At 42.4% G+C, this 19,051-nt stretch overlaps 1 protein-coding gene across 1 annotated transcript in view; it reads left to right on the top strand.

Moving 5' to 3' along the window:
- Nucleotides 1-6,303: 6,303 nt before the first annotated feature.
- CAPRIN1 (cell cycle associated protein 1) overlaps nucleotides 6,304-19,051 on the top strand; it is a 36,449-nt gene continuing 23,701 nt past the window's right edge. The window contains exons 1-2 of the mRNA XM_082343743.1: nucleotides 6,304-6,493; nucleotides 7,085-7,294. Coding sequence (XP_082199869.1) covers nucleotides 7,085-7,294 — 210 coding nt within the window. The 5' untranslated portion in view covers nucleotides 6,304-6,493. The remainder of the gene's footprint in view (nucleotides 6,494-7,084; nucleotides 7,295-19,051) is intronic.

Below are 19,051 nucleotides of genomic sequence, written 5' to 3'. Positions count from 1 at the left end.
ATGTGGCATGTGGGATCTTAGTTCCCCTGACCAGGGATTGAACCGGCACCTCCTCCAGTGGAAGAGTGAAGTCTTAACCACTGGACCACCATGGAAGTCCCCCAAAACCAAAGTTTTTATTTTTTTTAATAAATTTATTTATTTATTTTTGACTGTGTTGGGTCTCCGTTGCAGTGCGTGGGCTTCTCATTGCAGTGGCTTCTCTTGTTGCAGAGCATAGGCTCTAGGCGCGCGAGCTTCAGTACTTGTGGCTCGCAGGCTCTGGAGCACAGGCTCAGCAGTTGTGGCGCACAGGCTTAGTTGCTCCGCATCATGTGGGATCTTCCCGGACCAGGGCTCGAACCCGTGTCCCCTGCATTGGCAGGCGGATTCTTAACCACTGCACCACCAGGGAAGCCCAAAACCAAAGTTTTTAAAAATACGTTTATGATTTGTATTTTTTTTTCTTGTGAAGATGTTGCACAAACATATTTCTTGTCACGTTAACACCTCTCCCTTTTTCTCTCATTAACCCAGCCTGGTGTCCTAAAGAACTGGTGTCTTTCTTCTTTAGGTGGATGTTAGCCCAGCGTTCATGAAGGGAAGCGTAACCAGCTCTAGCCAGAAGAATGCCAAGGAATATGATCTTGCGGTAGGACAGGGTTTTGAGGGGCATTTGGTTTATCTAAGAAGAGCCTAGAGGAAAGGTGGCTGGTTCCTTCCCTCACTGTCCTCTGGAACAACCTCTTAATGAAGTTTGACTAGCCTGTCCAATATCCTCATCTATTTTTTCTTTTCTGGCCTCTTGAAGAGGAAAATACAAAACAACAAGCAGCAGCATAAACCACGATATTCTAGTATACTACTGTCATCATTGGTTACTTTTAAACGTTTCTTCTCCCCTTAGTTTTTTTCCTTGCTCCAATCGTTTAAAATAAATCTCTCTAATCCGGTGCTTCTCAAAACGTGGTTTCCAGACCAGCAGCATCAACACCACTTGAGGACTTGCTGGAAAAGTAAAATATCTTCCCGTCCCGCATCTGCACGAGGCGTCTGACACTCTGGGGGTGGGGCCCCGCCAGCAGGGCGTTAACAAGCCCTCCAGGTGATTCTGAGGCACAGCCCCTGTTTTAGCACCGCTAAACAGTGCTTTTTCTTAGCCAGCAGCTTTTCAGTATAATATACAGTAGTAGGCGCTACAGATTTGCTGAGTCACCTTCCTTTCCCTTAACCCTAACCGTCCATTCACCACTCTGGATTCTTTCCCCAGCCTGTAGCCTCAACATCTTCTCTCCCATCTTGGAATCCGATTGCTCCTTTCCGATTAGCAACTCAGGTGTGTGGCCCTTTTCAATGTGTCTGGCGATTGCCAATAATACCCTATGGAAGAGATCCTCATGGCACTTCCTGGGAAGAAAGATAAGAGGATATCATGAAAAGAGCTATTTTTGTTTAAACATTTATGGCACTTATTATTGTGAAAATAAATGCCCCACTTTTATTCACAAACTTGAATGTGCAAAGAGGAATTTGATTTTTAAAACACATATTCCTAGGTCTCAGATTCTGGTTTGTAGATGCAACATCTGGGGTGGAGTCTGGTCGTCCTCATTCTCACAAGCGCCCCAGGTGATTCTGAAGGTGGTGGGCTTGCTTCCTTTGAGAAACACTGCACAAAGCTGGAGAACTAGGGTGGGGCTTGCAGACCTCTCCCCTTTGCAAAGTCGACACTCACTGGAAAATCTATACAATTTAAAAAAAAAAGTAACACGGGACCTACACCTTTCTGGAACATTTTTCATGTCTTTAATTTAGTGGCTTAGTGCTTAGGAAATCTTTAAATCAAGTTCTTAGACTCTCAAGATTTAAAAAAAAATGTTATTAACACCTGAAGGGTAAACCATTAATGTAGGGGGAGTTGTTCTTTTAGATGTGAAAGTTATTCTTGAACAATACATATCCTGACTAGTTGTAGAAACAGTCCTGAATAAAGTACCTTTATAATATACTTATATTCTCCTAGTATGTAACTTTGAGATATATAAAGTTTTATTCCTTCTAAAGTTTGTGAGGCAGTTGTCACTTTGAAGGAAATTCTTTTTCTTCGATTATTGTTTGAAGTGGACTGCACGTATTAGTGGATGAAATGAATATATATACTATATATTGCCTGAAAGAGACCATGACCGTGCATCAGTTGCTAGGATGCAAGATGATTATCTGTTCCCAGTTCAGTGTTACGTCCTGTCACACTTTCTAAGGATTGTTTTTTCTGCCAGTGTCATCTCAATATTTTTACTTGTGAAGTGCTGGAACAAATGACTATATTTTTGGTCTCATAAAATAAAACAGAGTTGCCCAACCTCAGCATTATTGGCATTTCGGCCTTAATAATTCTGTGTTGTCCTGTGCATTGCAGGATGTTTAGAAGCATCCTTGGCCTCCACCCACTAGATGTCAGTAGCACCTCCCCCTCAAGTTGTGACAATTTATGAATACCTCCAAACAAGTGAATGTCAACTTGGGAGATTAGTGTTATTAAAATATCAATATATTGGGTATAACTTTAATACCAAGGTTTTTGGAGAAAGTGTTTTCCACTTATATATTCTGCTCTCCCACTGGTTTGCTGGGAAAACACTTTAATTTTCCTATTTCTTCAGTGATACAGTGACCCCAAGTACCGCATGGCTTTGTAGTGGAAAAAAAAGGCAAAAAGAGAAAGTGTTAAAAATTCACATAAACATAGCTTTAGTCGCCTTTTTGTCAGATGGGAAATAGACAAATTTGGTTTGCTGGGACCATGGCACAGGGCTGGGCAGAAGTTAAAGACACTGCTTTGCCTTAAATTTGTTGTCTTCCTGGACCTGTTGACCTGAATAAACAACTACAAGAATGTCAGAAAACCAAGGACATGGGATTGGGATAACATATTGTAGGAAGTGAGAGCACAACAGCTATGTATGTCCACCAAGTATTTCTCGTTCACCTGGTTCCCTTCCAGGCATCTGATAGGATAGCATCTCTTGGTTGGATGGGGCCATGTGACTCTTCATGGCTAATGAGGTGCGAGCACACAGACACAAGTCTACCCTGTCTGGATTATTAAATTGACTACTTGAGAAACCCTCGAGTTCTTTTTCCTCGTGGCATAGTAATCAGCAACACTTGAGATATGGTTTTTCCATCAGCCTGAATCTGAGTGCTGTGAGCAGAGCCCTCTGCTGAAACATGATGGATGTGTATCATTTGTTTTAAGCCGGGATTGGCAAACTTCTTCTGTAAAGGGTGAGATAGTATTTTAGGTTTTGCCCATCATAATGTCTCTATCACTACTACTCAACTTTGCTGTCCTGTGGCATGAAATCGGCCATAAAAAAATATGTACGTGAATGGATGTAGCTGTATCCGCCCCCATCCCCAAACTATTTACAAAAGCAGACAGAGGGCCACTTGGCCCAGAGACTATATTTTGCAGATCCCTACTTGAAGTCAGAGAGCTTTCAGGATTGTTACTGCAGCATAACCTAGCCAATCTTGATATACTGTCAGCTGTGAGATGAACCCCCAAATGAGTCTTCATCATCTGTGTTGTCATCTATCCTGCTCCCTCTCAACAATGCACTTTTTCTTTTCTTCAAGCCTAATTTAACTGTCCAGAATCTTTGTTTCAGTAACTACTATTTCATAATGTGCGAAAGAAAGGCAGAAAAGGCCTTTCCTTCTTAACACCTAATCACAAGGCCTCTTCAGCTCAAACCTGAATCACCAAAGGTTGCCAAGTCATTGGTTCTCATATTTTAGCAGGCATCAGCATCACCCAGAGGGCGCAGATTGCTGGGTTTTACCCTCAGAGTTTTTGATTCTATAGGTTTGGGAAGAATTTGTCTAGTAGTGTAGTTCATGTCTGATCTTAAAGACACTGATCAAGTTCTAATAAAGCAGTAATTTTTTTCCCCCCCCAAACTTCACCAGGCATACAAATTGGCTGAGCTTGTTAAAATGCAGATTTACCTCAGTAGATTTGAGGTGGGGCCTGAGATTTTTTTTCAATTTATTTAATTAATTAATTATTTTTTTTGGGGGGCTACATTGGGTCTTCATCGCTGTGCTCAGGCATTTTCTAGTTGCAGCGAGCAGGGGCTACCCTTGGTTGCGGTGTGTGGGCTTCTCATTGCGGTGGCTTCTCCTGTTGTGGAGCACGCGCTCTAGGTGCGCGGGCTTCAGTAGTTGTGGCACGTAGGCTCAGTAGTTGTGGCTTGTGGGCTCTAGAGCGCAGGCTCAGTAGTTGTGGCGCATGGGCCTAGTTGTTCCACAGCATGTGGGATCTTCCCGGACCAGGGATCGAAACCATGTTTCCTGCAGTGGCAGGCGGATTCTTAACCACCGCCGGGGAAGCCCTGGGGCCTGAGATTTTGATAGTGATTAGTGGTCAGGCTAAGTACACTAATTGCTGCTAGGAGCTGAAGGATTCTAATCTCCCTTTTTAGCCCTAGGCTTAGCATAGTGTTTAGCTTAGTGCCAAGCACAGTTCATGTGCTTAAGTCTTGAATAACCTCAGGTCCACTTCGACTTCACTCACACCTAACTGGTTAGCAAACCCTTTTGGTTCTACTATCATAACGTATAAAGCATCCAACCACTTGTCACCACCTTTACTGTAACACCCTGACCTTGGCCACCACCATCTCTGGGCTGGATTATTTCAACAGCCTCCTAATTGGGCTCCCAGCTTCTGCTCTTGCTCCACCCTCCCTCTCACTTCTAATACACACTTACTGTAAATTCTTTATATAGCAGCAAGAGGGATTAAGACACAGGTTGATCACGTGACTCCTCTGCTTAAGACTATGCACGCAGTGACTCCCCATTTCACTCAGTAAAAGCCAAAGTCCTTACAATGGCCTATCAGGTTTTACCTGACTGGCCCTCTTTTATGTCTTTGACATCATCTCCTACTCTGCTCTAGCCACTGTGGCCTCCTTGCTGTCCCTTGAACCCACCAAGCACACTCCCATCTCAGATCCTGGGCACTTGGTTTTCCCTCTACCTGGAAAAATCTTCCTCCAAGATAAGTGCGTGACCTTCTTCCTCACTTCCTTCAGTGTTGGCTCAAATGTCACTCAGTAAGGCTCTTCCTGACCACCCTATTTTTTTTCTCTACCTCTTCACTATTTACTTTTCTCCCCACTTAAAATGTAAGCTCCATGAATACAGAAATTTTTGTTTTGTTCACAATCCCTAGCATTACAGAGTTCCTAAGACATAGTTAGGTACTCTATAAATATTTGAATGAATAGATAACAGACTGCAGTTAACTGGAATATCTTGAGGCTGGAGGCTGCTGCTATTTCTCTAGGCTCCCTCAGGATACACTGTGCTAACCAGTATTACTCATTTTATTCCCCAGGGAACAGTGGTTTGGTAGAATCCTTTTCTAAATCCCCTTTTCAGGAAATTTAAATTATAAATTGGTCATTTACTGTTGTCATACAACATTATGTTGCTGACTTGTCCACTGATTATATTCCTTTTAATACATTGTCTTCCAGCACTTGGCCTCTTTCTTGTTCACCGTCCACAGCCTTAGTACAAGGCTGTAATAATTCTCTTGGAGGAAAAAAAAAAAAAAGTCTCGTGTTTCATTTAACATTCTCTTAAAAGTTTTAGGTAAATCTAAAACAAAAGGAAAAAAGTCTGATTCATAATACTCAGGCCTGTTGGGTACATGTCATCTTAAGAGAGCTGAATATTATTTTTCACGAGTCCAGAGTTTTAAGACTTAAAAAAAAAAATCCATCTTGCTCATTTCAAACGCGTTCTACAGAGACCTCCTAGGTTACCAGGTGATTGTTTTGTGGGGGAAGCGGCAACTTGTCTTTAGACCTTTCGGGGTGTGGGAGTTTGCTTGCTCTGCATACAGAAGGAATTCTAGAAGGTGGGACTGCACCACCCACCCCACGCACCCCGCACTTGCAGAAACCTTTGCCCCCCCGTTCCGACCCCTCCAACCCCCACCCAATAAGGGCTCTTCGCAGGGCAGTCGCCAGCTCCAGATCCAGCGGCTTGACACCTATTGTCCCCGTTTGGACGTCAAGCGACTTCGCCTGAAGGACCCTAGCTTCCATTTCGCCCAAAACTGCAGGCACCGCTCTGGCAGCCTCCCGGGGGCCGTGCCGAGCTGCACCGGGCGGCCGCGCCCCAGGCCAGGGGCTTGGGCAGGCCGGGCGGGAGGCCGAGCCGGCCCTTCTCCGCAGGCGTTCGCGCCGGACAGCCCGAGCGGCCGCGAAGGCCCCCACCCGCCGCTTCTCCCGCCCCCTCCGCCCCAGAGGGCTGGTTGCCTAAGTCTCTCCCGCTCCCGGCTCTCCGGCTCACTAGCAGCGGCTCTCGGTGCATCGGGGACCGGGCGCAGCGGCCTGTGCCCAAGGAGCGCACGACACTGCTCGGAACGCACCGTCACCCTTGCCCCCTCAGCCGCCCACTCGGGATCTCCAGCGGCCTCCGCGCGCGCACGGTGAGCGCCACCCCGGACCAAGGCGCTGAAGGGGAAGCGGGCCGCTGCCCGGAGTGTCCTTTACCTCCGGATCGGCTGGATCTTCGCGAGGGGCTCGCTCCTCAAGTCTCCCCACCCCTCCACCCCCGATCATTTCCAGTGCCCTTCTTCACCCTTCTCCGCCCCTCAGCCCCGACCTCTCTCTTCCCTCCCTTCCTCGCAGGGCGGCGAGAGCCGGCCCTCCCCGGTGGGGACCGTTGCTTTGGCCGTTGGCGGCCGGTGCTGCGAGGCCCCGCCCCCGGCGCGAGCCTCAGTGCCCCGGGGCGGGTAGGCCGAGCCGGCTGCCCGCGCGGGGGAGGGGCGGGGGCGGGGGGCGGGGGGCGGGGCGAGGCCCGTCCGGGCGCCCCGCTGGCGGGTGGCGCGCGCGCCCGCGGCCCCTTCCTGCCCCGGCGGCGCGCGCCGGCCCCGGCCCCGGCCCCGTCCCCGCCCCCACCCGCTCGCGCAAGCTCCCGCCCGCTGCGCGTTTTGTCCCGCGTCTCGCCCCGTCCGCCGCCTGACTCGCCGCTCTTGTCCTTCCTCCCGCTTTTTCTTCTCTCTCCTCACGGTCTCAAGATGCCCTCGGCCACCAGCCACAGCGGAAGCGGCAGCAAGTCGTCCGGACCGCCACCTCCTTCGGGTTCCACCGGGAGTGAGGCTGGGGCCGGGGCCGCCGCGCCGGCTTCTCAGCACCCCACGACCGGCACCGGCGCTGTCCAGACCGAGGCCATGAAGCAGATTCTCGGGGTGATCGACAAGAAACTTCGGAACCTGGAGAAGAAAAAGGTGCCAGGAGTTGGCGGGGAAGGGAGGGTTTGATGCTCCGACCCTGACTGCCGCAGCCTTCACTCTCCCCGTCTCGGACGCTTCCCCTCCACCCGGCCCCCAGCCCCCAAGCCCGGCCTCCCCAGCAAACCGGAGCTTCGTGCGCAGAGAGCGGGCTCCGCGGGGAGGTGCTTGTCACCTGACCCTGACCCGGACGCGGCGCTGGCCCCCAGGTCTCTTTATGACTCTCCTCGTGCTGGGGACCAGGCCCTTGGCCTTTGGGACTGGGTTGTGTGAGGGTGGGGGCCTGTGCCGTCGCCGGGCGTAACTGTGCGATGGATGCCCCTCTCTCCGTGGCCGAGGCCCCATTTCTTCGAGGGGGTCAGCGGGGGGAAATGAAGAGGTCCTGGGGTGGGGGGCGTTCAGGGTCCACCCGACTGCCTCGTGGAGTTGGGGCTGCCTACGTCCTGTAGCCTCGGGGCTTGTTCGCTCCGTTACCAGGTGCTTGAGGCCTGCGCCGTGGCCCCTCTTCTCCGTTGGGAGGGAAGTGGACGGAGGATGGCTTCTCCATCCGGCCCCTTTAGAGGAGGTCTTCGATTTGCTACTCCCGCCCCCATCTGACCGGCGCCCTTACGTTGCCTTCTTTGTTTCAATTGTCTGGGTGCCCCCGCGAGGCTCACGCTCCACTCGATCCCGGGAAGATTTTTTGCAGCGGCTTTTTGTCCCTCTGGGACACGATGAAGAGGGATAGGAGGGCGACCGTACCGATCGGGACTCGGGGGAGGGGGGGGTGGGTCCGGGTTAGACGGAGGGGCTCGCTGGGCCTCTGGGCACATGGAGAGCGCGTCTAACATGGCGGCGGCTGCGGGGAGAGGGAAGAGCTTTACAGGAGCTGCATTGTGAGCACAAAGCGAAAGCAGAGGGGGAGGGCAGAGACCAGGCAGCCGCCCCAACTGGCCTCCCTCAACCCCCCATCAAAAAGAAAAATCGAGCCACACCCACAGTTTTTTGGATTCAGTGTTCAGCCAGTCTAGGTCACACAGTGAGGTTTGTCTTCAAGTTGGCCTTTTGTTTTATGCTTTCAGCGCAGGACTGTGCCAGCTCTGTTTAGAGGGACACGTGTGTGTGTGTGTGCTCCTGTGTGTGTGTTTGTATGTGTAGAGAAAGGGTCTTGGCAGAGTGGATAATTCAACCTTCAGTAAGGTTGGAGGTGGAAAGGGAAAACGAATCAGTAGTACAAAAATGGGGTAATTACATCTGTGACTATTAGGCAAACTTTTGCATTTTACCTTAAGAAAATACTTTCATTTAATAGCTTCTGCTTGTCTGCCTCTAGTAAAACATTTATTATAGCATCTTGAATTTTGAAGAAGTCATTTTAAAATGTTTAATTAGCCAGACACCTAATAGTGTTACTTAAGATGTTGAGATAGTAACTACTTGGCTAAAATTTGGGCTCTGGGAAATAACTTGAAGAACACTGGTGATATTTAGGCCTTAATTATTTTAATTGCGTGTTTAATGATTCATTTTACATTTTGGGGGGAGTTTTAAAACATTTTTAGAGTTTTAAAATTCTGTCTTCTGTGTGGTTTATTATAAATGAGTTAAATAATAGATTTATCAGTATTAACAAAGCAACAAAAGCATTTTAGTTGTGAAGGAGCTGCATTTAAATATGTAATAGGAAAAGCACGCCCAAGACCAGTGTCTTCTGAGTCTGCCATCTGATTTAGTTTTTGTAATCTGTATTTGAAATTGAGACTTAGGTACCTTTTAAAAACATCTTAATGCAGCAAATAATCCTCTCAATCTGGTTGTTGCTTGAATGGTTTTCGTTTTCAGAATTCCTAAGAAATCTGTTTTCTTCTAGGATGGGAATCAGAAGATAAATATTAATGATGTAATATTTTAAGTGTGGACATCTTAATATAGGTATTTATATTTTAATGGCTGAAAAATGATTCTTGTAAGATGTTTATAATAAAAATCAAGCACTGATCAGCAGGTACCTTAGTTGTGAGGTGGCTGTTAGATTCTAGTATGCATCTGAAAAAATGAGAAATCTAGTTTCATAAGCCCTGTGAGGCCCTGAACCATGGCAGGTCATTCACATGTATAGGTTTGTATTACTGTATATTGCCTACCCCCTCCCCCCCCAATTATAGAGGAGAAAGTAATGTAATTATTATTGCAGAGATTATAGACTAGGCTAGTAAATACTGAAAAATTCCCTTGTAATGATGGAGATTTAACATACTACACAAAGTAAGAAATGAATTTCATATCTTTTTTTCTATCTTCTCAGTGTTTGGTTGCTAGATAGCGGAAAGGTCAAATTACAGTTAAGTGAGGCTTTTTGATAACTCATAGACTGAGCCCCTTACTTCTTAAATAGTTGAGTTGGCAGTACTGATGTTGTGACTTAATTACAATTAAAACTATAGGTTTTACTTTTTGAGAAACTCAAGGCATTTGGGTTTTCCTGTAATTAAAGCACATCTAGTTCCTAGTTTAAATGGAGTTTTTTCTATATCTAGATGATTTACTGTATGAAAGGATTTAACTGTGCTTCATTTTTTAACAGTGAGCATTTCTAATACACCTAAAGTAGTATTTACTTTACAAAGCAGGTTTGAACCTTTTTAGAAACGCTTGTGGAGTAAAGGAAGAGACTATTTATAACTGGATTCCTTTTTACTTCAGTTCCTTAAGCAAGTTATATTTGAGTTGTATTTTAGTTTTGACCTTTTCATAGGAGCCTTCTGGACAAAATGCCTTTTTCCAGGGATTCTAAAATCAAGTATTCTGATAAAAATTATTGCTTGATAAGTAACATCACAACGAGACATAGAGAATTGGAATAATTTTATTGTACTTCATTGAATAAACAAAGTTATTTGTTAATTTTTTAGTAAGTTGAGCCGTTAGAGGAAAGCTAAGCATCTGTCCAGTGAGAATGCATGCTTAACTTTGATGAAATATGATCCTATTATGTAATGCAACTAAATGGCATGGTGGTTTTTTGAATTTGGGCTTATAAAGACTTCATGAGTGTTTAGCATAGAGAAGAAATGCAGCTATAATAAAAAGAGTCAAGTGTAAACCTCCATTCACCAATCTTTCAACTGATTAAAGGACAAGTAATGAATTGAGTGATTGCCTAGTTTTCTTCATCAGTTTCTTGGCATAGAACTGGGCCCTAGGCTATGCAAGATGATATTTTGAAACCAAGTCTTAATTTTAACTCAAGAGAGAGCTCATTTATATGGTAAGATGTAATCAGTTTTGATGTAGTATAAAGGACGTTTTAATAGATGACATTTAAAATTGTTATACTCTTTGCAAATACATTAAGTTCAGACAATAGTGACTTTGGTAGGTGAAAGATTAATCAGTGTTGTCTAACAAAATGGCCTGGCAGTTTTGTAACCAATAGGTGACCAGAAATGATAGCCAAAGTGTACTGTTTTTCATACTTACTTCCTAAAGTCTTTTTGCTCTTTTATATCTTTGCAGTTAACATTATTCTGAAAAAGGATGCTATCTGTGTTAGAAAGGATAACATTTCTTTCCAGAGCAATGCAGTATGCCTCTATTTAGAATTTTCAATGCAGCTGTTGTACAGAATTCTTTTAACGTATTTTGAATAAAAACATTCATAATTGTTTTATAAGCAAAATCTTTTCTTGGGAATAACATCTGAAGTTTTTGTTGACAGTTAAAATCTCTGATGTGTTGGTTTCTCCATTGGTTGGTTGCATGAACTATTCCTCTGCAATGCAGAGGGCAAGATTACTTTGTTTTGCATTCACCTTGTCACAGAAAAAAAAAGTATAATGCTTAATTTGTTTCTCTCTGCCGTCTGGGTGTGCTCTGTGAGTGTGTGGCATAGAGAAGTGTTTAAAATTTGAATTTGGAAAGGAAAAGGTGTGAATTCCGTCATGTGATAACATCACTGACTTTTCGTAGAATGAGAGTAGAATCCTAAGCACGATAATGAGAATGTATTGTCTTAACCTGGCCATATTATTTTACTCTAGGATCATTCCCATGTGGCAGATATTTCGATCAGAATACATTTTGTGTGACTTAGAGATTAAGCATACAATTTGTCATAATTTTACGTAATTAATTTCTTAGTTTACATTTAGAACTAGATGAGGATTAGCCTAGTACTACTACATCTTTTTTTTTTTAAAGTCACGTTATTTTTTTAATTTTTTTATTTTTATTTATTTATTTTTTTAAGCCAATTACAAAACTGCATGTATATTATTGCACTTTTATTAAACTATATGCATTTTTTTTAAGCAGTGTGATTTTTTTTTAAATTAATTAATTAATTAATTTTTGTCTGTGTTGGGTCTTCGTTTCTGTGTGAGGGCTTTCTCCAGTTGCGGTGAGTGGGGGTCACTCTTCATCGCGGTGCGCGGGCCTTTCACTGTCGCAGCCTCTCCCCTTGCGGAGCACAGGCTCCAGATGCGCAGGCTCAGTAGTTGTGGCTCACGGGCTTAGTTGCTCCGCGGCATGTGGGATCTTCCCAGACCAGGGCTCGAACCCGTGTCCCCTGCATTGGCAGGCAGATTCTCAGCCACTGCGCCACCAGGGAAGCCCTCTTTTTTATTTTTAAACAATCACAAATGTGGCTCTTTTGAAACAAATATATATTTTTTAAGTATTTGGTTTTTTTTTTTTAATTTATTTATGGCTGTGTTGGGTCTTCGTTTCTGTGCGAGGGCTTTCTCCAGTTGCGGCAAGTGGGGGCCACTCTTCATCGCGGTGCGCGGGCCTCTCGTTATCGCGGCCTCTCTTGTTGCGGAGCACAGGCTCCAGACGCGCAGGCTCAGTAGTTGTGGCTCACGGGCCCAGTTGCTACGCGGCATGTGGGATCTTCCCAGACCAGGGCTCGAACCCGTGTCCCCTGCATTGGCAGGCAGATTCTCAACCACTGCGCCACCAGGGAAGCCCACCCACTACTACATCTTTTAAAAAAATTAACAAATACTTGCAAAAGTTTAAACTTACAACAATATGGCCTTAATTTTATTATCATACTATTACAGAATCTAAGATATTTTAAGAGCTTAAAGCCATCTGAGAATTTATTCCAATTTATTTTATAGAAGAGGAAATTGAGATGCTCATGTAAAATGACCCAGGTTGAAATGGGTGAATTCCAAGGTCTCTTGTAATGTTTTAGAGGGATAATTAGAATTTGTAATGCTCTGCAACATACGTGTAATTTTTCATGTTTAAGCTGATCCTGTAGAACCAAGTAAAGCCTTTTACTTCAAATACTTTAATGTTAGAGCTCCTAGGTTCAAAAAAGCTGAAAGCAAAAGAAAAAAGCTTTTTATTTTTTCTTTGATAGACCTTTATTAACGTCTCATTGTTAAATTTGTGTTTGTAGGCTGTCTAGGTAATGGGCTCCAGCAACTAGCAGTACAGGTGAAGTCCCATTGTACCAGGTATCATTGGGACATCCTTATTGTTGTAATGAAATGAACTCTTAAAGTTTAAACTTTGAAGTTTCTCTTTATGCTTAGGTAAGCCCCAAATACACATTTGCCAGTCTCTACTCAAATTTGGTATGTTATAGACCAGAAGATTTGGGGATAGCATCACCAGTAGAGAGATATCAGAGGTGTGCCAACCTTTACATCTTAATTCTTGTCTTCCAAGCTTCTGGATATTTTTTAATAATTGGTTTCTTTTGGGGGAGGAAATGAATAGTATGTATGCAGTAGAGAAGAATGAGAGGAGTAGCAGAAGAGAAGGTCAGCCAAAGTTGGAATTGTAAGGTGCCTGACTTCTCATCTTTTTATTTCTCCCACTAGCTATATACCAGTGCTTTTGTTGGATAGAGCATGAGTGTAAAAACATAGATGAAAGAGACCTTATTGAGCAGAGTTCAGAATTGGTATTTCCTGGGGAAAGGGGAAGGTACGCTTCTTGACCATGCAGTCTGCTTCCTTTAACTTCTGTGCTACCCATTGTTTGTACACTTCCTTTACATTTTTATATTGCCTTATGTTCTTACCTTATGTATTTTTCTAAATAGGTGGTAAGCTCCTGGAGGGCAGAGACTATTACTAACATCATACCATGCCTTGCATAGGGCATATGCTAAATCAGTATTTGCTAGTTTGGGTAAATCATTACATAGAAGTATTTGTAGCTTCATCAGTAAAACCCTGTTAAAATGGATTAATCTATGAGGGGGAAAATGCTTTTTGTACAGAGCTGTTTACTTGCACTGTTTTTTATTGAAATGGGATTTTTCCTGAAGGATTTTCTTTTCTTTTTTTAAGTGAGTAGAGTTGATGAGTAGGCAAATAGAACACACTTATTTTAGAATGTAGGTAGTGTAAGCAAGGTTTGTTAATAGTCTTAGGAAGGAGGACGGATGATTGTTGGTTGGTATTTGAACCATTGTAAATTATTAGAAATTACATCGCATTCCCCTTAATACTCTTATCCACACATAGAAATAGCTGAAATATACTTTAATCATTGGGAAAAAATCTTTGGTCTCCATTTTAAATGAATTACAGTTCACATCTTTCTACATTTATATACTCCCAGCAGAGTATATAAACCAGTTGTACCGACTCATCCTAATGCGTAGTTTGATTAAAGCAACTAATAATTTTCAAAAGACACTTGTTAAGATTGTCTATGATCATTTGTTTTTCTCTTCTTTTTTTTTTAGATCATTTGTTTTTCAAATGCACAAGCTTTATTTAGACTTTATAAGAATATAATTCAAAGTAGGTGATGCTGAAACTCTTTAAACTTTTTCATTTTCCTGCTAGGGTCAGGTGCTTCCATTCATTCAGACTTAACTACATATTTACTGCCATGGACAAGGAATGAAGGTTTTTGCAGGATCTTTTTTTTTTTTCTCTTTTCAGTTGGACAAAAATCTTGTCAAATTAAGCTCCTTGTTAGTTATCTGCCTGAAAAATTATCTTACGGTGGGACCTTAGATAATATCTAGTTTAGCATCCTTTTTCTGTTGTTCAGTGTTCAGGAATCCTGCAGTCTTGACAGGTATTCATTGAGCTTCTGCATTAATCATTCTTCTAGGGCCTGGTAGAATGCTCATTTTTCAGTGAAAGTCTATTTCATTTTTGGACAACTCTTTAAGTTCATGATGTTAGAGTTACATCCCTGCCACCACTGTTTAATACCTACTGTGTTTTCTGTAACAACTCAAGACTTCTGCATGTGAAGGCTTCCAGCATTTGAAGAGAGCTGTTATGAATCATCAGTGGATTGTACTGTATGTTCTCTCTACCTCCCTTTAAAAATTGAAGAAACTTGATTGTTACTACCTTTCCTGTCTCCTATGAATTTTACTAACAACTAAGTCTCAGTTGAATTGGTGGAAGGTGGATTGGAGGCAGGGTCAGCTGCCTACCACTGTGTGGGCAAAGTCAGAACTGATGTTTCTAGGTGAAGAACAGGAATGCAGGGATTGGGGACTTGAAATAATGTGTAGAAGGGCCACTGAAGATTATGAAAAGATGAGAGGAAGAGAAATCTTTGTCTTTTCTGTGTTTCCATTTGTCATTCTACAGGTTCTTTCAGTACTACAGACGTGATTTATTTGGCCTGGAGACGTAAAATAATTTAAGATATAGCTAGGCGTTCTTACCACTTTTGTTATTTTAGACTTCATTTTTAAGTATTCTGCCTCAGTTTGGAGATCCCCTTAATTGAGAACAAGAGTTACATAGTTTCCCAGATAGTGGAGCGAAAGATGTTGTCTCTCCTAATCTTTTTTGTTGTGACTGTTTACAGTTGTCTAGTTGAAGAATTTTTGGTTTTTGGAGTCATCTCTTTTGCCATTTCTTTTTAACTGTTTAATTAAAAAATATTTTTAAAATTATTCATCTGTGTAATTTGTTGGTTATCACAGGAAGGAAGGAAATCTCTGGAGAACAGCTATTTTGGATATTTGTCTTCTGGCACCCTCATGGCACTGTAGTGAATTTTTAAAAAACATTTCAATAAAGTAACTTTGGTAGTGATGAAAAAATGTTTGGGAAGAATGGAAGATCTGGGTGTACTGTGATTCTGGAGAAAGAAAAGGAGGAAAACAGCAGGAGGGCAGAAATGAAATGTAGCGGTGGCTGGAATACAGAGTGGGCAAGTGTTGAGGCACACATAATTTTTCTGGGATATATGACCTTAGGCAAGTTATTTAATTGCCCTTTCTTTCAGTTTCCATTCAGATGAAATATGATTGATAATAGTGCCTCCCTGATATTTTAAATTTGAATGTGGTCTGTCACATAACGAATACTGTCAACTATTATAGGCAACAAAGAAACAGGAGAGTAGGACTGGACAGCACTTGTTGGGATAATTATTTCTCAGTACTACATGACTATATAGTCTTTTGACATTTACTGGGTAATGTCTGTCCCACCGCTATCCCATGGTTCTGCTTTAGAGACTCTGAGTAATCTGGAGAATGGCCTGATTTTTTATCTTGCTCATATGTGGTGCTATAAATGAATCTTTAATACATTCAGGATGCTCAGTAGTTGAAAAAGGAACCCTAAATTGAATTTTCAATATAGATATTTCAAGATAGAATCTAAGAGGGCAGGTTTCAGTTATATCAATATTGTGGTAGGCTTTCTGATTAAGATATCTGATGCTAGAAAAACGACTACATTCTCCTGAAAAAAAAAGTACTTAATATTCATTTTATGTGGATGATATGAGTAGTTAACAAATTTGTCTTTACTACTTTCTAAGTTAGGAACCATGTTCTAGCTTAGGGGAGAAAAAAAGCTGTTTGTCTGGAGTCCTTTACTCCTGTCTTTGCCTCTCTGTTTTTGTTGGGGTTAATGTTGGATCTGTCAGTTTGACAAGCAAGTCCTTATTTATGTAGTGACTAAGTTCATACTACCAATTTTAACCCCAAATGAACAATTTTTCTACTTGTATTTAATGCATAGATCCTTATTTTGGCTGCACAGAGGTCTTTTTGCACCCTTTTTTGATGACAGTATTCCATGAAGATGTGTACTGTGAAGCTGAGTTTCACAAAGTAGCTGCTTTCTCTGTTTATTTACCCCTTAACCTTCCAGTTATTGCTGTGTGACAGATTACTCTAACACTTACCTCATCGCATCATGAGCACAGAAGATGCCTGTCAGGGATTCAGACAGGGCATGCAGTGGGGTTGACCTGCTCTATGATGCCTGGGGCCTCAGCTGGGAAGACTCAGCCTTGTTTACTCACATGTCTGATGCCTGGGCTAGGATGACTTAACACTAGGATTGCTGACCAGAATTCTTATATGAGACCTGTCTTCATAGCTTAGCTTCCTCATAGCATGGCAGCCTCGGGGTTATTGAACTTCTTATATGATGGCTCAGGGTTCCAAACATGATTGGTTTTAGTGACCAGCAAACAGGGCAGAGACGCAGTGCTGTTAATGACTCAACCCTGGAAGTCATACGGGATTACTTCCACTGTACACTGTTGGTTGGCGCCCACTCAATAAAATGGCAGAGGAATTGGATTAGTTCTTAATGGGGCAGTGCCAAGGTCACATTGTAGAACAGTATGTGGGAGCCGTCTTTAGAAAATGTAATCTGCCATAGATCTCTGGGTTAGATGAATAGTAAATTTCCTATTGTGTAGAAAATTGGAGCTTTTCTGCTATAGGGTATCTTGTCCTAGGATAATATAGATTCATACTCAAGGATTATTATAGGTGAAAGTCCTGACAATATCCTGAAATCTAACAATCTTAACATCTTTTATATAGCACAAGATTTTAATTTTTTATTATATAAACTATATGTCTATTGCAGAATATCTAAGTGTACAAAAAAAAGGGAAAAGATTCCACCTATAATTGTACCACTCAGGTACCATTCTTAACATTTAAAAAAATCTTTTTGTTTTTCATACATATATGTGTGTATATATATATATATATGAACATTTTTCAGGAGTTTTAAGTTCTCAAGACATTAAATGACAAAGTTAAAGCTAGGTATAGGGCTTCCCTGGTGGAGCAGTGTTTAAGAATCTGCCTGCCAATGCAGGGGACATGGGTTTGAGCCCTAGTCCGGAAAGATCCCGCATGCCACTGAGTAACCAAGCCTGGGCACCACAACTACTGAGCCTGCGCTCTAGAGCCGGTGAGCCACAGCTACTGAAGCCAGTGTGCCTAGAGCCCGTGCTCCGCAACAAGAGAAGCCACCGCAATGAGAAGCCCGCGCACCGCAAGGAAAAGTAGCCCCCGCTCGCCACAGCTAGAGAAAGCCTGCATGCAGCAATGAAGACCCAATGCAGCCAAAAATAAATAAATAAATTTATTTTTTTTTAAAAAAGCTAGGTATATAAAACTATCCCTTGTGGGATATGTAGGACATTCACTGTGTATTAATGTCCTGATCTAGCAACAGTTTCCTTGAAAAATGTATAATACCGTAAAAAGGGAAGATAATAAATGCAAGGTATAAGCTAATAGTAGTTTTTCTTTTGCCTAGTTGCTAGAATTTTAACTGTGTACTGACACTAAATTTCAGGCCCCCCTTCTGTTTGCATATCTTCTATTTGTATATTTCTAAATAGTGGAATGCAGATTATAATGCTGTTATTGCATCCTAAATCATAATTAAAAGCAAATCTTAACTTGTTTTTTATTTCTTAAAGAAAAAGTAGCCTACCCTTTTAAAAAAATGAATGAACTGTCTTTGTTCCATCCTCAGAGTGTTTGAGGCAATTGAGCTTATCTTTTGCACGTGGGGTTAGGCCTGTCATATCAGTGTAAAAATCTTGATTTTCATCTGGTAGACTTGAATTTTATATGTGTTTAGTTGGAAGCTTGTTGATTGTGTAAATAGTTCACCTAAATAAAATTGGATAGTTTCATTATCCTTTAATGTTTTAATGATTGTATTGATTTTATTTACCTTCAGTATAACTAAGGAATTGTGATAGGCTGTTTCATTTAGGATAGAATGGCTGTGAAAGTTGACTACTGTCTTCTGCCATAAAGAAAATGGATCATTTGACCTAAAACACCTTTCTAGCATTGCTTTTAAACTTGTTTCTGTGCCTCTGAATTTTATCAGACCCTTACTTTGTATTTGGTTTCATTATTTTATTATTGCTAAGGGTAAAGTATTACATATGTTTGTAATTTATTGTGATTATTTAAAAAAATTTTTTTTTTTAATTTTGAACTTTTATTTTTTAAAAAAATATTTATTTGGCTGTGCTGGTTCTTAGTTGTTACACGTGAGATCTTTGTCGTTGTGTGCAGGATCTAGGTCGCTTGCCAGGGATGGCACCTGGGGCCCCTGCATTGGGAGCACAGTCTTAACCACTGGACCACCAGGGAATTCCGCCCGCCCCCGCCACTTAATTTAGATTTCAACTTATTAAAACAATACCTGAATTTTTAACTGTACTTCAGTACCTGAGTATCTCCGCGGGGGGCGGGCAGGGGGTGCTTATCTAATAGTAGTAGCCTAGGAAACCTCCAAAGTTTTCAACTTAGTGGTGGGGGTGGGGGGGGGGAGATGACCTTGAACCAGAGGCTTAACTTTTTCCCCCCACTTTTGCACATTAATTACATTTGTGAGAAAATAACAAAAGCAAAGCTGTTGACTAGTGTACTGTGCCTGTAGGTGATATGATAGCTTGAAATTATTTCAGTTCAAGGGAAATGAATGAGGCACATCAAAGGCAATATGCATGTGTGTTTATTCAGGAAAAATAAACTCTTTTATGTCA

The sequence above is a fragment of the Balaenoptera borealis genome (assembly GCF_965194805.1).
Source record: "Balaenoptera borealis genome assembly, chromosome: 11".
In the NCBI taxonomy this organism is placed as follows: Eukaryota; Metazoa; Chordata; class Mammalia; order Artiodactyla; family Balaenopteridae; genus Balaenoptera; species Balaenoptera borealis.
Note: the sequence above shows the minus strand (reverse complement) of the source record. Positions and strands in the feature narration are given on the sequence as shown.